Source organism: Gobio gobio, assembly GCF_949357685.1.
Source record: "Gobio gobio genome assembly, chromosome: 4".
In the NCBI taxonomy this organism is placed as follows: domain Eukaryota; kingdom Metazoa; phylum Chordata; class Actinopteri; order Cypriniformes; family Gobionidae; genus Gobio; species Gobio gobio.
The window spans coordinates 42,237,039-42,257,596 of NC_137100.1; the positions used below are offsets into that span (position 1 = coordinate 42,237,039).

A 20,558-nucleotide genomic window follows, 5' to 3' on the forward strand; every position below is an offset into this window, starting at 1 on the left:
ATTGGTTTATTATAGCAGGCACATGACAGGTGACCAATGCTACTCTTACTGTAGGTATTTATATATTTATTATGTAGGTATTCCGTTTTCCAATTATATTGTTTCTCTGATCAAGTTTTCACTTCTAATTCCTTTGCAATTTGTGACCAAGTATATTATTTATGCCATAGAATCAATACTGTTAAATAAAAGACAATTTTATAGATTTTGTTTCAATTGTCCTTTATGTAAAATTGTCCTCCCTTTCTTGAAAAGGATACTAGAGGCGGCGACAGGCTAAATATCTGAGCATACAGATACCATACAATGTGCAGAAAAGATTAAACAGAGGCCAAATCGTAGGTTTGTCACATAGACAAAAAGCACAACCTGCATTAAGTACAAAACAGTTGTAGTGGTCAAAAATATTATACATTTATCTGTACAGTTTAACAATACCAATAACAGACTGTGGACTTGACCCTTTCCCTGCCCTCCCCCCACAAACTAATCTCCTTTGAAATGTGATCAGAAATGTAAAAAAAAAGAACTTTGATAAAGTGCACCTGTTAAGCATGGACATGGAAAAGCATTTAAAATATGATAGGTCAACATAATGTGGCACGTTATGCCACCAAGACTTGAAAACAACAATCTGGCAAATGTTAACTGGAATGTATCCTTTGGTGATCAGAAATGAATAAAGTGATTATGAAGCAATGATGACAATAATAACAGGCTATACATGATGCCATGCATATGCATAGTAAGCATATCATAATTTCTGCACCTGTCTGACTGAATAGAATCACAAGGAAAGATTTGAATTCCACATCAAGAACACTTCCACATCTAAAGTGTTTCTCAAATTTTTGTATGATGTCAACTAATGGATCGGACAAAATAAAGTCCATTGAATATGCAGATTAATACATGATTAAGTGATCATGTTACTAATAACATAAACCCAGCAAGGTACATTTCTCCATCTCTCTCTTAGTGTTTTGATTTGAACTCCAGAGAAATGTCCTTGCCTGTATCTTCCCAGAGGTTAAAATGTGTTCCAAACCTAAATCTAACACCTCAAAGACCCTGCACAGTATGATTAAGGCCTCACACTACTTTAACATGGCTACCATTTATAGATCCTTTCATATCAAGCAACATTCAACACCAAACAAACTGATCGACTAATCTGTAGAACAAGAGTCAATTTGAGTGGTGATGGCTTGATTGCATTTGGGAATCTTACTAGTCTTGTCATCCTAATGGGAAATGAAGTAATATTCAAATCATAATTGTCCATATAGCACATTAGCCCTGTATAAAACCCCTATGGTTCTTTTTTTTTTTTTTGTAGTAGTAGTAGTAGTAAATGATACTTGCCCTTCTCAGAAATCACACTTGGTTTTTGCCGAAAGCTGAACTTGGAATTACATTTTTCATTCGCATCTGCATTCCACTAGTTTTAATCTGGATCCTCAACACATAATATTTTGGTTCTAAAAAGTACTGCTAGAACAAACACATTGTTATGGTTGTATTTTTTCCTTTGACAAGAATGGAATGATTTTGTTCAGGGGCTCTTCCTTTCAATGCATCTTACTCCAGTTCTCCATCCTTTTAGTGCTAGGCCCAGCCCGTGGGTTCATACTCAGCTCGGCTGGTACCCGTCCTTCAAGTTCCTCTAGTGTGTTAGGACACGCCGCCCAATGTCAGCACGTCAAAGCAGATGTCACATACACGCACAGGTTTGTTCAGGTCAAATTTGATGATGGGGATCTCTTTTATAGAGCACTTATGGCAGAGCAGACGCCCACAATGGCGACTACAAGAGAAAGAAATGACAATAAAGGATGGGTTATTAGGTGGCAGGACAAAGGAAGATACAAAACGTCATTAAAGGAGGGAAGAGTTATGATTTGGAGAGAAAAAATGGTGTGTTCACAATGAAAGGACACAAAGGTCTTTATACTTTAAAAGGCAGACAGATTAAAAGTTGGCTACATACCAGTGATGTTTCCTAGTGGTGACTCCAAATTTAGTCACACATTCATAGCAGTTTGATCCATCACACCACGGGGGCTCTTTGGAAAGCATATCTGTGCCGTTCAAAACACGATACAAAAGACTAATTAGATATAACCACTAAAAGCACTGTAAATGTCTAGGAAACACTAAACTTGTATCTCTTACCTAGCAGACGGAACAGAAGCTGCTTAGTGGCAACTTGATAGTTGAAGATGTTGATGCCCTGGTTGTTATTGACGCCGAGTCGAGCTCCAGCCCTCACAATGGCACGACACAGGTTAGCGTTTCCTTTCATGTAGGCCAAGAGAAGCACTGCAAGGAGAAAAACATCAACTATCAGTGATCCAGTGTTTATTTCTGACAAGCATTTGTTACGAAAATTATCTATTTAAAAATGCACATTCAGTATAAATCAAATTGGTTGTTCTTCACTAACCTGTGTTCCCTTCATTGTCAGGTTTATCTAGGGGATACTCAGGCATGCATTCTAAAAACAGCTCAAAGATGGCCGCCGCGTTCTCCTTCCCATACTGGCCGAGGACATGCATGGGAGATTGACCTCTACAGAAATTAAAACAGGGCAAAAAAAGTGAATGAATGTCCATGAATAATGCATTATTTATTTTTATTTATTTGAATAATGTAAATATTTCATAGTTTAGCAATTTACACACATACACTATGTATACATTATATTAGTAGAAAAAAAAATATTACATTACATATAGAGTTTAAAGGTGAAGTATGTCGTTTCTGCGACGCTAGTGGCACTAGCGTAATTACAATACTAAAGCATATTTTGCAAACGCCCCTTTCGTGTTTGCATCTCCCCAACTCAAACATCACAATCACAGCTCTTATGGGTGCTTGTGAAGACATGTCTCAACAGGTAAAAGTAGGCTACTTTCAATTAAAAGGTCCAACATATTAAGAATACTTTTAGATGTGTTGCTGTGTGTCATGAGTTATCAAATGAGTAGACTAACACTCTGTCTGGAGCGAACGCAAGCATCTCGCTTATAATAAACCCATCCAACGTATCTGAACCGGGCGCATTTTTTGACAATGCGGCACAGCTGTTTGAGGCGGTCTACAAATCTACATGGAACACAAGTAAACTATTTAAACTGGAACATTTATCTTTCTAAACGGGTGTTAGATGTTTTCTTGAGGCATCGATTGTAGCACATTGCCCTGTTTGCTTTGATGTTACATTAAATTTTTCAACTAAACATCGAAATACATCTAAATAATAAACTAAATTAACCATTTAAACTAAATTACTGATCAAATTATTGATCTAAAGCCCACACTGTCACTGTATGATACTTTTAAATTTTTCCAGAATGGCTATACAGCTGAACAAAATTATGCTGCATTATTTTCCTGTTTAACACTGTAAAGCTGCTTTGAAACAATCTACATTGTTAAAAGCGCTATATAAATAAAGTTGACTTGACTTGACATGTGTTCAAGAGCCATTTAATCTTTAAAGGTCTAAATGCAGTGAATTTTGGCTTGCACTTCCGTAACCGAAGCCAAATGTCTTTTCCCAAGCGTCAACCAGGGTCCCACACCGGCTAATCACCCTCTGGCTCAGCCTGTTACAGTAGCCACGCTCCAAACTCACGCTATTGGTTGAGCTGACAGATATGAGCAGACCTCTCTCAATGTTTAGATGGTGCCTGAGAGACTCAATGTGTACATTTTTGGGGGAGATAAACCCATGAATGGCATACTAGTAGTAGTCAATGAACAATAAACTGTAAACAGAATCCATTTTAACAAAAAAACATGCATACTTCACCTTTTAGTGTGGAGTAAGATATTCTGAGTCAAACCTGAGATTATAGGCCTCGGCATCTATGTTGGACTCGGTAAGTAGAGCACGCACATTATTCAGACGCCCCTGCATCACAGCCAGATGAAGTGCTAGTAGAAAGAGATATAAAGAAATGAGTAAAATGGAATTTAGTCATTCAAGAATATTAAATTAAATAAGTTTAGCACAATAGTCTACCATTGTTTCCATTCTCATCTACGGCAGCAAAGTCAACGCCATTCTCGATCAAGACAGAGCAGATTGTGGAAAGGTCCTGTTGTGCAGCGAGATGCAGCGCTGTCTGACGATGCTTGGTCAGCTCATTTACTTTCGCACCAGCCAGCAGCTGCAGTTCACACATACATCAGAGGAAGCAAAATATATGGTTTAGTGTTTGACTTGAAAATAATAATAAAATAAAAAAATTCCTCCGCTCATTCTCTTTGCCTTACCAGATTTCTGACAATGATCTCTGATCCTGCCTGCACGGCCAGGTGTAGAGGAGAGAGTTTGGCACTGTCCTGCACTCTGGAGTTCACGTTGGCCTGTACGCTAATGAGGAAGAGCACACTCTCTATGTCGGAGTTCTGCACAGCAACATGCAGGAAGTTGCGACCTTTGTTGTCCACCTAGACAGAGAGAGAGAACATTTATTCAGTGGCTTGTGATGTCACATATATAAAAACAATGTGGAGTCATTTATTTTGTGACGTGCTGTGAAGGCCAAGTATGGTGATAACCCATACTCGGAATTTGTCCTCTGCATTTAACCCGTCCAAGTTAGTGCACACTCATTAGGAGCAGTAAGTAGTGAACACAATGAAGCAGTGGGCAGCCATTTGCTGCGGTGCCCAGGGAGCGATTGGGGGTTAGGTGCTGTTGTGTAATATGCAAAACACAACAATTACCCTGCCTAATTTTTTGACGTATTTAGCTAATATATTATGTGTAATGCTTTATGATTTTGTTTATTTCCTGGAAAAACCTTATATGGGCAATTATGTAACCGTTACATATACATAATATTTATAAAACAATGAAAATAACATTTATATGATGTTTTATAGTATTCACCCAGTAGTACTGTGAGCGTTATCTGGAGAGCATTGCAGAGTTATACATGTGTGTGCAAGAGCAGAAGTGTTTGTATGGAGTTAAATTCGAGGTCAAAGAGATAAGGATGAGACCACTGTACATGTCACTCTACAGATGATTTATATATGCTCAAAGTAGAGAAGAAAATATGTATTAGAGCAACTAGTAGGATGCAGGAAGTATGATGCTGTGGATGAAAAGTGATGCCAACAAGAGGAGAAGAGCTTGCCAACAAGAGGAGAACACAAAGATGCACCCACAGCGAGCCTAGCTTAGCACAAAGACTGGAGATAAATGCCTCCATCTAGCCTACTGCTCGACAAAGTGACAAAATAACGCCAACATTTTCCTATTTACATGTTGTGATGTGTATAGTTACATTGTGTACCAAGATGTGTTTCTAGATCGATATGGCTAGGAACTATACTCTCATTCCTGGAATCCTGCGTAATAATCAAGGAACTTTGAGTCGTACCATGGGTGCACAGGCGCAATGATATTACACAGCACCTGAAAATAGGCTAACTTCCGTCAACATAACCAGCGTGACAACCTGTTTACACAGAGAGCGTGCTGGGGACTATTTTCAGGCGCTGCGTAATATCATTGTGCCGCTGCACCCATGGTACGGCTCGAAGTTCCTTGATTATTACGCAGGAATGAGACTATAGTTCCTAGCCATATCGGTCTAGAAAATGTTGCCGTTATTTTGTCTCTTATTGAGCAGTAGGCTAGCTGGAGCCATTTACCTCCAGTCTTTGTGCTAAGCTAGGCTAGCGGTGGGTGCGTCAGACAGAGTTATGGCACGCACAGAGATGAGAATGGTATGTATGGACTTATCTAACTCTGGGGGACACGGTGAATAAGCTAAAGTCCCAAAAAGCCAGCTTGTTCCTCATTTGGGGAGGTCACTAATTTATCTTTAAATATCCGTGATGACGACAGTAGCTTTCCATTACAGATTTGCACAAAACTGTATTTTTTAAAACAATATTTTTGAAATGTCGATAAAAAACTATTGCGAAATGACGGCGTTTCCATTAACTGATGTTATGCGACTAAAACGTTTTTTTTCTTCTTTTTTTTCTCGTGAATAAGTAATTCCAAAAATTATGCCACGCATGTTTTTAGGTTTATGTACATCCCAGCCACCGCAATGGCCATTATTTTTAACGGAAGGACACATAGGCATGTTATTCAAGCATTCATTAAAATTAAAAGAGCAAAATGTTTAAATTTGCATGGTGGTAACGCACTTTTTTTTTTTACCATTTCGTTATTTTGGCTTGAAATTTCGTTTGTTGGAAATATGTACTGAATTTAGAAATGCTTTTGAAATTAAAAACTTTGCGTTTAATAAACAAAATGTATTTTTGAAATACAGCGTTTGGAGTGGAGTGCATGCAAAATAATCCATTCCCTGAATCCACGGCCTTTGTTGTTATTGGAATTGTGTACACAAAAGTAGACCGTTTATAGTTTATAATTATGTCTTGCACTTATCTGTGTGGCTATAAATGACGGAGTATTGTGAGTTGTTTCCCCTGTCATAAAGGAAAAAATCCATCAGAACGTGCCGACACCTTCGTCGGCCATGGGTTAAAGAAAACGTAGCTCATTCAGTTTTGTAGTTAGGCTATGTTTAAATATTGGCCTATAATATTATATATTTAATTTCATATGTTGATTATGAAAGTGAGCACAACCTTCTACACACACCTTGGCAATAGAATCGCCATTGGCTATTACATTTTTTATTTTAGTCGCCACGCCAGACTGATATACTTTATTATATTATTATACTTTTATTCTAATATATAGTATAAAAACATGGAAGTGTGACAAAGGCACATAGGCTATATAAATTCTCTAATGTGGATAAATATAATGTCATAAGATATAATGTCTTATATAGAGTATTTGTAGAATACTTGTACTGCTAGAGATACTAATTGTAATCAATAAATTGACTTCTATTTTTATAACAAAGTCTGCCTCCCAGGGCATTGATTTAAAATGTTGAGTCAGAACAGACAATGGAAAGTCTTCTGTCCAATTGCAAGCATTTATAGTGCTTATAATTTAGGTCGGATTCGATTTACCTAACCTGAGAATAATACAAAAATAAGATAAAGGTGTCCAATTACACACTGTAAAACAGTGCCTTGCTCAAGGGCACCTCAGTCGTGGGTATTAAGGGTAGAAGAGAGTGAAATTCAATCACTCCCCCACCTACATTTTCCTGCCATTATTCAGAATTTAACCCAAAATCGGGTTCTCTAACCATTAGGCCATGACTGCCCATTTATGCATGTGGATACAATCATGCCCACGCACCTGTTCGGCAGCGCCAGACTCTCTTTTGAGGATGGCTTCGGCAGCCTTGTTGTTCTTGTGGGTCATGGCACAGGCAAACGGCGTCATGCCTTGTCTGTCTCGAATATTCAACCGGATTTCAGGGTGGGAGATGAGCAGCTGGATGATGACGCCTTGCTGGTTGCTAATGGCGACGTGGATCGGAGCGCGACCTTCTGAATCCTGCATGCAGAGAAATGGGCATTGCAGTTCTCAGGGCATTTTAAACAGTGAGTATATGGAACATAGCTGCATAAAGCATCTAAAGAAAAAGATAAGAACAAGGGTGAATGTATGCATCTGTTGTATATTTGTATTAACCTGTGCGTTCACATTGGCTCCAAACTCCAAAAGGCACTGCGCCACCTCCTCCAGACCCCAGGATGAAGCCAAATGCAGTGGGCACTGCCCATCCCTCGCCTCCTCATCTCCCTCACCATTAGGACCAGGCCTCCTCGGGCTGTTCACATCACAGCCACTGAAAACAAATGTTGAGATAATTTATGATAAGACATATGTGTCTTATTTATAGCCTGAATAGAATGCTGCAGTGATGACGTATTTTTGTAGGACAACCTGGAAGTTAGCATCCCCCTGGTTCCTTTGACAAAAATGCAATGAGATTTTTCCATTGACCCACTCTATGACCAACAAAAGTTTGATTATTAAACATTTTGCTCATTAGGATAATCTTCACAAATCTCTCTTCACAAAATCTCCACAAACCTTTATGAAAATATCTTGAGCTTATGTTAACCACAGACCTAAATGCTAACTAGTTTTAGCCTGCAAAAATATGTCATCCCTGTAGCACTCCATAGGGCTGAAGCCCCTTTTTAGGTGGTGGTTTGTATTGAAAATATACATTTGACGACCTGTAATTTTTAAAAGCACAAATCCTGATCAGAAGCAAGAGAAAATGAAGAGGTGTGCAAACCTGCGTATAAGGAAGCAAGCAGTGACCTCGTTGTTCTCATCGATGGCTCTGTGGAGAAGAGTTTGCTGACATCCTCCAGGTCCTGAATTCCAACAAGTTGCATCACACCCGTGCCTGACCTAAACCAAAAAAATATATAACCAACAAATCAAATAAACTCATCATAAACAAGCAGTATTTAAGTGTTTCAAGGTAGTTAAGAAAATGAATGCAGGAAAAAAAAAAAAAGTATTTCTCACCAATGTGGATGCAATGTCCTCCAAACCATTTTCCAAAGCCAGCCAGAGTGGAGGATCACCCTTCTCATTCACCACTGACATGTCAGCTCCTCTTGTGCAGATGGCGTCCACTACTAAAGGGAGCTGGTTACTGATGGCCAACTGCAAAGCTGTTTGCCCCTCCTGGGTCCTGAAACAAAGTCAAGTCCCTTTACTTATATAGTGCTTTACACAATGCAGATTGTTTCAAAGCAGATTTACAGTGATGACAGGAAAATGATTTCAATGATGCAAACGGTTCATTTCGGCTGTACAGCAGCTCTAAAACAAAATTGTGTTATTGTTTAGCTGAAGTCAGTTCAGTGTTGATTAAATTCCGTTGTAAAGGTCATCAATTATTAAATTAGTTTAATCTATAAAGCATTTCTGAGAAAAACGGTAATGTCGTTGTTCAGCTCAGTTCAGTTCTCATCCAATAGTGTCAGTCCAGTTAAATCAATAATATTGTTGAATATTAGTATACAATATAAAGTATGATTTGAAGCTTATGATTTCTTTTCATGATTGAATTATCAGCTATTATATGCATCAACTCTGCTATTTGGGGAGACAGAAGGAATGCGATGGATACTACAGGCAGGACTCAAACCTTCATTGCCCACATGAACACCGCAGCTAAACATGTCTGAGGGATGTTTGTGAACCACAAACAGTGTGAACAGATGTTTTTATAGCAGTTCTAGTACCTGACGTTGATGTCGGCCTGGTGCTCTAGCAGGAAGAGTGCGCTCTTGCTGTCCTGTCTCTTTATAGCCATGTGCAGTAGCGTCTGTCCATCAGACATGGTGTCATTAATGGCTGCTCCAGAACCCAGCAGCTGTGCAGCAATATTGTGCATACCTAGCAATGTAAATAAGAAACATTAAATGATCTGCATGAGCAGCGAATTCACTGAAGGAGGTTTTAGCAGAACCCACCAGTCCAGAGTGCGAGACCCAGAACAGTCTGATCCATGGAGTCTTTCAAACTGAAGTCAGGGATGATCTGCAGGTTATTGGTGGCATGTAGTGCATTGGCTGTGAGAGATGGATCAAAAATAAAAGTTATGAATGACAAGAGATGGCACAGCTGCACGGACCAGTACTCAAATCAAAAATCTTCCCTCATCCCTCACCTTTCTGCTCTAATATGACAGACACCACATCTGGGTGGTTGTGAACGATGGCCAGGTGGAGCGGGCTCTGCAGGAAAACTCCTTGGCTCTTCTCCACGCCGTCAGGCAGGGCACTGTCGGTCTGAAGGTTAGGATTCGCCCCCTGCTGGAGCAACTCCACTGTCAGCCCTGCCAGGCCACAGCGGCACGCCGAATGGAGGGGGGTCTCACCCTAGAATAGAAAAAATGTGATCATAAGAAATCAGGGGGAAAATAAATAAATACATTTTATTTATGACAATCTACCCCTTTACTACTACTCCTGTATTATAATAATTACTAGTATATATATATATATATATATACACACACACACACACACTATCATTCAGAATAAAAAGCAAGGATGCGTTTAATTTATCAAAAATACAGTAAAAACTGTAATATTTTGAAATATTATAATTTAAAATACCAGTTTTCTATTTTAATATATATTTAAAAACGTAATTTATTCTCTAATGGCAAAGCTGAATTTTCAGTACGTCAGTCTTCAGTGTTCCTTCAGAAATCATTTTAATATGTTGTTTTAGTCCTCAAAAAACATTTCTTAATATTATCAATGTTGAAAACAGTTGTGCTGCTTAATATCTTTGTGGAAACCATGATCATTTTTTTTTCAGGTTCATAGCAGAATTTCCATACTTCCAATTTGTTATATTTAATAGTTTTGATGACTACACTATTATTCTAAATTGTGTATAATGATATGCATGTTCAAACATTTGACTGGCAGTGTATTTCTAATCAAAGCTGACAGACTCACCCATTTGTTTGTGTGATTGACTTTAGCTCCATGTGTGGCCAGGAAGATAGCGGCTGCTTCAATTCCTGCGATAGCTGCTCTCTGCATGAGGCAGTTACCTGAGGAGGGGATGTCGTGATTAGCAGCTATTAAATGGGTAATGAGAAAAGGGACATGTAAACATTTTATAAAGTGCAAGATGTTTGGTACCATTGGAGTCTGGTGCATCAGGATTGCTCCCTCTCTGTATGAGCCTTGCTGCAAAGCTGTTCTCGTCAAATGAGGTCCCATTCACAACAGGAGCTTCGTCCTCAAAAGGGTTCACGGAGGGGTCAGAGGACACAGTGATGTACTGCAAGGCCAGCCACAGTGCAGTGCTGCCTTCGTGATCTTTCAACTCCAGATCCAATCTAAGCAGGAAGGGGAGGGATTATGGTGTTACAAAAAAGGAAACAAGAAAGGGACAGTATTACACCAAGAAGGTAGAGTTAACTATCTCCATGTTCAGAACACTAGCTTACTTAACAGTATACATTGTATACTTTTTTTCATCAGAACACATGAAGAATACACAATTAAATAATGTTTATTTTTTAACCCAACCGTTAGCAGTCCAATTCAAGGTTACAAATCACATTTTGATATTACTTCCAGTTCCTTTATCACAATGGAAGGTGAAGTAATGCCCCAAGGGATACACTATCCCACATTAAACTCTTGCATTTGTACATTTTTGAATGCAAGTTTTAGATATTCCATACATACAACAGAAAGTAGTTTGGCATTATGCTTTTTCATTACCTACATCAATAATGTAAGATAGAGCACTCATTTTGAAAAAGAGGACGAGGAGTGAGCAACCTTAATCACCCCGAAGGGAAGATCTCTTGAAGTGGGCTTTAAAGGGAGCAGGGCACTTGCATATAGTCGTTTGGAACGCACTTGGCGAAGGGAGCAATGGGAGGGAGCAATGAAAGACAATGTAATTTCCTCATTATCTTCCCCTGGAATGTTACCATGATAACATTGTGTGTGTGTGTGTGTGTGTGTGTGTGTGTGTGTGTGTGTGTGTGTGTGTGTGTGTGTGTGTGTGTGTGTGTGTGTGTGTGTGTGTGTGTGTGTGTGTGTGTGTGTGTGTGTGTGTGTGTGTGTGTGTGTGTGTGTGTCTGTCTGTCTGTATGTGTGTCTGTGTGTGAATTCCCTCAAATTTGCTCTCAACTTTAGAACTTGCCATCTCTTCTTTGGACCCTGCAGGTATTCACATTTACCCAACACATCTACTTTTAAACACATTAAATACATTCTTACCTATCAAACTTCTTTAATCTCCATATATAATTAATGACAAAAAAGTGTGCAATATATCACAAACAAAACAACTTGAATTATTCTGTTTATATGTCAACTCTAACTCTCCCGCTATCTAGCTTTAAAATGAATCGTGAGGATTCAACAAACATCCTGGGTCACATGACCATAAACAATAAAATTACTTTGAAGTGACCATCGTATGTACCCCTCGCTAACAGACTTGTGGAAAGGCCCTTCGTGAGGGGGATTCAGCGGTTCACCTTTATTTGGAACAGCACTACAAATGGCGTCCCCTTCCTGAAGTGCCCTTCATGGGCAAAAAAACACAGTTTGGAATTCGTCCAGATAAAATGTGTTTAAGCTTACTGTTTGCATTGTAGAAGATGGTTAAAGACTGGTTCATTTCCTGACACCACAGCCTCATGTAATGGCGTCCTAAGAATTAGACAATAAAAATAAAACCAGGTCATGAATACAATGAATAAGCTTTACTCCCAAAACATTGCAGATAAAATAATCCCAAAACTAATTAATGCATAAGAAACCCTTGACTTATGTTACCCACCGTCCTTTGCTGTTTTGCATGTTTGGGTTGGCACCAGCTTTGAGCAGAGCCTCAGCAATGTGGGCCATTCCAGCCATAACTTCACCACTGTGTTTCTTAGGGCTGAAAGAGCAGACCAGGTGCAGAGGTGTCTCAACTGCACCCACTGTGGCAGCATTCACCTGCGCTGAGTGACGGATCAAAAAAGTGGAAGCAAATTCATCTCCTAAAGAGAAAGAGAGAGAAATTCAGAATGGGGACAGTATTTAGAACACCAAAAGAATAATATAAAAAAATTCTCAAAAGAGTCACAATCGCTAAGCGTCTTTGTGCCAACTTCAAATTCATTATATAATGATTCCCTCAGGCCAAATACAAGCACTCATCACCTCTCTGGATGGCCTTGTGTAGAAGACTCCAGCCGCTCTGGTCCACCATGTCAACATCTGCTTTGTTGTTGACCAGTGTGGTGGCGATGCTCTCCAGCTTCTTGGACAGAGCCAGATCCAGTGCCAAATCTCCATTATTGTCCAGATCATTCAGCTTTCCAGGTAACTTGGGAATGAAATGAAACAAACATTTATCGTAACGAGTTTGCCATTAAATAAACATGCTTACCAATAGTGGATAAAACATTTATCAGTGGCTCAAAATTGTTTTAGTCTATTAATACATTTTGCATGAGTCATTCAAAATATAATTAGAAAAACTCATATTTTTCAAAGGCATTTTTGTTTATTTTTAAACTAGAAATATTTAAGTATGTTGGGTCACCACTAGTTGTCCAATGTAAAACCTAAAGAAAAACATTAACTATACAAAAACATCACTTGATATTGCTTTCACTACATATAGGACCTTGAACTTTTTATATCACGGGACGGTATATAAAGCAAGAACACTTCTTTGATTGAGTGCTGGCTCTTTACCTGGGCGTCCATCTCTATTAGATAAAGGAAGACAACATCTTCTCGTTCTACTTTAATTGCTTTGTGAAGGGGGTACTCGGTCTTGGATTTGATCATTTTATAGAGCAGCTGAGCATCCATGGTACTGAAGTCCTCTTTCCGTAGATCATCCTAAAAGTAAATGATCAAAATTAAATATTAAACATATTTAAGAATCTATTCATTGGCAAATCCTACCATCTGCATTAATACACACTCGAAAAAAATCTCTCAACGATTTTCTCCTTTAAAACAGCAGGTGACAACATGTAATCATTATGCAAATCTCAATCTCCCTCTGGTCTTTTTCAAGGTCTTGCTCAAGGTCTGCTGAGCTCATATTGATGTGACTGGGATGGTAAAGGAAACATTGAGGTGGATTTACAGTCTTACACATAACCTTGAGAATCAATCATCATCACTACTTGTGGGGATTTACAAGGAGTCATAAAGAAGACCTCAAACATCAAGCAGGACAAAAGGATCCTGCTGCTTTTAAACAGAGCACATACAATGGAGGAAAGCTACTTTTCACAGTGAAATTGTCCATTTATTAATCAATAATTATTTTATTAAAGGGTTAGTTTGAAACTTTTGAAACTTTTGAAACGTCTTTTGAAACGTCGACAATACATTTTGGTCCAAAAATAACAAAAACTAAGACTTTATTAAGCATTGTCTTCTCTTCCGGTTTAGTTTGAATCCGCGCTCACGCGCCACAGTGACGCTGCTGACGTAAGACGCTGTGACGTGTTATCTGGTGCGATAGCAGGGGTGCGATAGCAGATACCAGATAACATGTCACAGCGTCTTACGTCAGCATCCACTGTGGCGCGTGAGCGCGGATTCAAACTAAACCGGAAGAGAAGACAATGCTCAATAAAGTCTTAGTTTTTGTTATTTTTGGACCAAAATGTATTGTCGACGCTTCAAAAGAGTCTAACTAACCAAATGATGTCACATATGGACTACTTTGATGTTTTCATTACCTTTCTGGACGTGGACAGCAAAGTGTGCTTAGACTTACATTCAAAGGACTGAAAGCCCATGGACTAAATCTAAAATATCTTAAACTGTGTTCCGAGGATGAACGGAGGTCTTACGGGTGTGGAACAACATTGGGGTGAGTCATTAATGGAAGAAATTTCATTTTTGGGTGAACTAACCCTTTACTGATGATAAAATAATGCCTAGAACTGTATATTTCTGGCAAACAAAATAAAGGTCTAGGCTATGTGTATCTATAGAACAAATTCCCCATCTGATCAGTCTTTCAAGGATGAGGAGGATGATGGCTCTGTTCTTCTGACTCACCCAGTGACTGGCAATGATCTCTCCACAATAGTTCATCAATGTTGTGGCGTCCAGCTCTTCGGCTGTCTGGTAAAACCTGATACAGTTCCTCACGTTCACTGATGACATCACTCCTTTCTCACATCTGCATTTGAAAAACAATATCTCTTGTTTAGAGCTCACTTTGTGTTCTTTAACAATAACATTTACATTTTGAGTAGATATTATGAATAAGCATATATATATATATAATTAATACTACCCGACTTCATCCAATATATTTAATACTTTATATAGATTAATATATTATGTCTATTTTCCATATTTCACCTGCTTTGAGGATACTTTTTATGATGCCAATTTTTTTTTGTGTTTAGAAATGAATAATACTTTAATATTCAGCAAAAGTTACAGTAAAACATTTATAATGTCACAAAAAAATTAATCAACAAATCATTAAAAAAATGGTTTCTACGAAACAAATTAAGCAGCACAACTGTTTTCAACATTAATAATAAATGTTTCTTGAGCAGCAAATCAGCATATTAGAATAATTTCTGAAGGATCATATAAAAATTAACAAAATTCCGCTATGCCATCACAGGAATAAAATCACATTTTACAATATATTACAATAGAAATCTGTTATTTTAAATTGTAATAATATCTCAATATATTTTACTGTATTTTTGACCAAATAAATGCCTTGGTGAGCATAAGAGATTTACCAACCTTGGACATTTAGACAGCAGTGTATATATTTCCTGTCATAACCATGCTACGGCAACTCACAAATGGATTAAGACAATTTCTTACATTTTATTGTGTGACACATAAATGTGACATATAAATGTCAGATATATTTTTTGTTCTGCAGTCCAGTGCTCAAAAATAAAAGCTGATCATTAGCATAAAAGCAGCTGCTTTTATCCAAAGCGGCTTTATTAACGGGAGAGGACTAAAGTATTCCATACAACTCAACAGTTTAACTATAAGCCTCTTTCAAGCAAATGCCAGGTAAAAGAGCAAATGCTTTCAGGGAGATCTCTATTTAATTTGATGATTATAACTCAGTGAAGGAGCAGAGTGACTAAAATGATGGCGTGACGCATATGCTGTATTAATCAAGTGTAGCATTAATCATTAAAAGCATTCGTGTTCCACATCAATCCATGCTGAGGGGTGCTTTTAATACTTGTAGTTGATATTCTTGCATACTGAGTGACAGATAAGAACTGTTACATTGTGTTTTGTTGGTGAATCACTACGAGATGTATAGCTGCAACATGAGTCATAAATCTACCAAGTCAATTTTATCTATTATTCTAAAGAAACTGTTCCCACCTTTCTCGCAGAAGATTGAGCTGGAAGCGGTTGGCTAACTTCATCAGGTCGATGAGGAATCCATCGTCCCCACTCAACTCCAGATCATCTGTGTACGCCCAGCGCAGCATTGCCATGGCAACCTCTGGTTTGGCATCTAGGAAGTCACATGGGGACACACAGGAAAGAATCCAAGAAACAAGTTCAGTTTTGAGGGATTAAACACTGCTGCATAATGCATTAGAACAATAAGGGAAAACACTGCCAAAACAATCTAAATATCCTACATTTCTAGTGCAGGTTGTAGGAAACAGAGAAGCCGTTGTTACCTGAGAGGTCCAGTTCTGTGGTGGAGGCCATGTTGGCTGAACTCCAGACTTCACTCCGAGCAGCCAGTACGAATTTATGAGCACTGAGGCTCTGATCTCCAATCTTCACCTTCAGATCGCTAAGAGAAAAGAGACTGATGTGGTCATAGTGACTTTACACAGCATCTCTGTGATATATGCAGTCATCAGCTACCTTATCATTTCATGCATTAGACCTAATTAATGTATTATGCATTGGTCTCAGTGAAGTCAGATCTGAGAAAACAGTTCAGGCTCTAATCTCAGACAGGTCATTCTGTAACGTCATAAGCACATGGTGCAACAAAAAGAAATACAACTGTAATAGAACTTCCTAACTTTACAGACCCAGCAGACATTTTACAAACCTTTCAGCCAGCTTTAATACACTAAGCAGCAGAATGAAACTGTGAATCATAACTTGTGTACCCTAGTGGAAGCAGACATTTAAATCAGGTCAAAGCCGCAAACAAGCTTACATATTTCAATTACAATGTGCATCTTATAAAACTGTCAATTGAATTTTGACAATTTTCATGACAATTAAGTACATTTAAATGTTGGTTTCTCTCATTACCGCAACACAACAAAAATACAATAAATATTATATTTAAATAATATACAAAAAAGTACTATTATATAATATTAATATTTTATATTATATGTCTGTGTATGTATATACATAGCTTGATGGAAAAAAAAAACACTTTAATGTAAGGTGTCATTGTTACAGTGTAATTATATATTTAAGTACTGAGTTATATTTAGGAACTACATGTACTTACTATAGTGTTAGGGTAGGATTAGGGTTTGGTTGAGGGTTAGTTGCATGCAATTATGCATAAATGTACTGATATTACTATGGTAAGTACATGTAACATATTTAACAATGACACTGTAAAAAAAAGTGTTACCAAAAAAAACATTTGCCATTTATAATACTTGCATTGGCATTTCTAATAAAAAAAAAAAAAAAATGTTGTTTTACTAATTACAATAAATGCAATTTTCTTTTCACAAACAAAATGTGTTTCATTGTCATGGAAAATAATATAAAAACCATTAAAAAAAATATCAAAACGCAAAACAAGCAATGGCAAAAATAGGTTTCATTTTTTAACGAACATTTCTTGGTTAACATTCACCCGACATCTCATCTAGCCCAGGAAACACCAAGCCGTCGGGCAATGTCGGCACGTCTGAGCGTCAGTCGACTTAATTTTTCCGGCGTGTTCCACATCGTTGGCTCTAGCGTCAGGTTTTTTTGGGGCCGATTCAACATGTAGAATCACCGTCGATGAGAGAGAACTCTGATTGGCTGTTCAGTTTAATGAATGAGTCAGTGCACGAGAATAAAAGCAAAACAGCGAGCAAAGAAGTCAAAATGGTATAAACAGAAGGCTGTTCTAATTGTATGTCATCTTACTTGTGTGTTCCTGGGCGAATATTTTAATATTAACATGTGGAGTGGAATAAAGAAAGTGATCAGCAAGATTGATATTCAAAAAGGTAAGCATGTGCAGCTTCGTTTAGGGTTTGTGTATCTGCCGCCTGCAGTGTCAGTTGTTTTCCTTTTTTGAACATAGACAGTTACTGTATATTCTTTACACGCAGGTGCAGAACGTGCATGCTAGTTGACAGTCAGCTCTAGTTCTCGTGTGTTCACGTGTAGCTTTTTGCCCCGATACAGGTGACAACACAGTCGGCTTTCATCAGCGACAGTTCTGTGGCGTCCGTTTGGTGTGTCCCTAGTACTCTAACAGTATGTGACAATTCATGTCCAGTTCTCACCTGTACTGCTCTTGCTGAAAGAGGTCAGCTACGATGGCCAGCAGGCGGCTGATGAAGGAGTCACTGGCCTGGGAGGTGGAGCCGGGGAGAGAGGCCTGGGCAGCCAACACAGAGCACCGCCTCTCCGTCTCCACCAGCTTCTGTTGCATCTTCACATACTCCTGCCTCAGCAGAGCAAGGTGCTTCTGCAATTTCTGCACCTCCTCTGCAGGCATGATGGAAACAATGAAGAGATGGGGGACAAGAAGTGGAGAGATGAGTAGTGGAACAAAAGGAATGAGCACATGGAGTACAAGGAGAAAATAAGGGTAAACAAATAAGAATAAACCCTCAAATGTGATGGGTAAAGCAAAAGGGAAGTGGAAATGCCATGTAGACGAGAGAGTGAGGGACAAAATACAGATTTCACATAAAAACTGCTGACACGGACAGACTTCCTGAGCACGCTCACGGGAGAAGTGGACCTACGATAAGTGAGCAAAACTGCCTTTACACATTACAAGAAGTAAAAACACTTTTAACATGGTACGATTCATGATAACCACAAAGGCAACAGGTCATTTATATACAACCTTGATCAGTCTCATTCCACTCAAACCTCAAAGTAACTTTAAACTCACTATCTTTAATGTGGTAATTGCTTTGGATCCATGACTAGAGGATTTCACAGCTTAACCTACATTCCAACACAGCCGCTTCCTTCCTCTTTCCTTGAATTTATTTCTGTGTCTCTCTCCAGAATGCTGAGGCTACACTTTGCCCCACATAAACTCAGGTGCTGAGAGAGCTGGTCTAGTAATGTCTTACCATTTGACATCAAGAAAAATCTTTAAATTCTGCAAAAAGAAGGAAAAAAAAGAAAAGATGGCCGGCGCCTTGTATAATTATAATATATGCCAAAGCTGTACGTTTTGTTAAAAGAAGTCTACCTTAGTCATTATACACCCTTAAATCTCTCTGTGTGGTGTAAGCAAAGGATTAGAATGTTTTCAGTTTAATATGTCAGCCATTTGTCTTCAGCCTAGATTCAAGAATCCAGGATCCTGAGCAATCAACAACTCAGAGCTGTCCAAATAGGTCCCATAAAGTATTTAAAACGCTCATCAGCCAATCAGATGACAGGAAACCTTGTGAAGCAATAATCTAGTTGCATGACCCACAAGGATTTACACGAATTATAAGAGCTCATGAATTACACAAACTCCGATGAAGAATATATCATTCTCAAGGATCAGGAAATTGTGCAATTGATATACAATAAATTGTTCTAGTCATCTACGAATTCAGAAATAGGAAAGAAAATCAGGTACAAAATGTAATGTACAAACTATTACCATGATAACCAACCATAGCTTCAGCCTTCAACCAATATGCTTGTCACTACATGGTTGTATTGTTACTACAATTAAACTACGCTAGCCTGTTATTAGCCCACCCCGATGTTAAACAAAATGACAGAAAGACTGCTAAAGTGTTCTAACGCGGGTTGAAGGCAATGCAGTTTAAACGTATTGTGATTTTACAACATGTTTTGGGAAGATAAAGAAGGGACATGTTCACATATGAGCTGATAAAAGTAACGGTTGCAAACGCCTGCTGCAACGTCACTATAACTTATATATATAATCATGATATGCAAATTATTTATACAATCAACAACACAGAGCCTAGAAAAATAATTTTCTACCGTTATTACATATAAAATGTCAAGATATGTATTCAATTCCATCAAATACATTAAATAGTGGAATGTATTGGCACATTTAATAATCAATTTGCACAGCCAGATGAATTTGATGACAAATTTGATAAAGACCGAGACAAAAGACTAAAAAGGGAACATTCTGATTAGAAATTACTAGGAAAACAACGCGCAAAATGAGAATACAGGACGACAATGTGTCAAAGATAAACCATTTACCTTTCAAAAGCATAACGTTGTATGTTCTGCGATAAATGTAACTGAATACATCATTTGAAAAGTGGTTTATTTAGTATCTCTTTTACATAGGAGCTCAAATCACCCGGCGAATTATTACTACCACCGCCCAGCCCACCACCTGACTTGCAACCAGCTAGGCTGGAAAAAAAATCTATGCAATAAAGTGGTTCATTTTAGGGTTATGCAATATTTATCACCAATCGGATGTGGCGATAACAATTAAATGCAGTATTAGGCCTGTCCATCGTGTAAAGAAATAACAGCTGAAGCTGTTAAATAGAAAGGGCGTGAAAAATAAGAAAGAAACCATCCTCATACCTTCTGCCATGTTGGATCCGTGGCTCGTCGCCTAATATCGCGAGAGAGCGCGGGAGGAAGGTCTTGATTGGGGAGGAGCGTGCTGTAAGCACTGACCCAAAGATACATTACGTTGGTTTGTAAAGTGCACTATCAATGACAGATTTAAAAAAAAATGTGCAAGTCTGCGTGCCCAGGAAACCAGCTGTACACGGGAAGTCTTTATTATTCAATCTTATTCAAGTTTAATTCCGACCACCAGCCCATGTGTTCCTCAAGACTGTTCCAGATATATTAGGGATAAGAAATTGTATTTAGGTAAGTGTCCTCTTTGGCGCACATTCCCAAACCCTTTCTAAAATTAGGACCTA

General features: G+C 38.4%; 2 protein-coding genes across 2 annotated transcripts in view; one reads left to right on the forward strand and one right to left on the reverse strand.

The window, feature by feature from the left end:
• The window catches only part of cyb5d2 (cytochrome b5 domain containing 2), a 1,929-nt gene extending 1,725 nt beyond the window's left edge, over window positions 1-204 (forward strand). Inside the window, exon 4 of the mRNA XM_079816250.1 lies at window positions 1-204. This exon is cut by the window's left edge and continues 266 nt beyond it. The gene's annotated coding sequence lies outside the window, so the exon portion shown is untranslated.
• Window positions 205-213: 9 nt separating this feature from the next.
• On the reverse strand, window positions 214-20,235 carry ankfy1 (ankyrin repeat and FYVE domain containing 1). Its single transcript, XM_079816249.1, has 25 exons — window positions 20,209-20,235; window positions 17,949-18,153; window positions 16,140-16,258; window positions 15,832-15,967; window positions 14,509-14,632; window positions 13,177-13,326; window positions 12,637-12,802; window positions 12,269-12,473; window positions 12,070-12,138; window positions 10,603-10,802; window positions 10,414-10,511; window positions 9,612-9,822; window positions 9,415-9,513; window positions 9,184-9,337; window positions 8,459-8,627; window positions 8,220-8,338; window positions 7,604-7,760; window positions 7,265-7,465; window positions 4,285-4,461; window positions 4,031-4,178; window positions 3,852-3,942; window positions 2,447-2,571; window positions 2,176-2,322; window positions 1,991-2,081; window positions 214-1,807 (listed from the first exon to the last, which is right to left on the reverse strand). The coding sequence occupies exons 1-25, from the start codon at window positions 20,216-20,218 to the stop codon at window positions 1,675-1,677; spliced, it is 3,504 nt and encodes a 1,167-aa protein (XP_079672375.1). The 5' UTR covers window positions 20,219-20,235; the 3' UTR covers window positions 214-1,674.
• Between the last annotated feature and the right edge of the window lie 323 nt (window positions 20,236-20,558).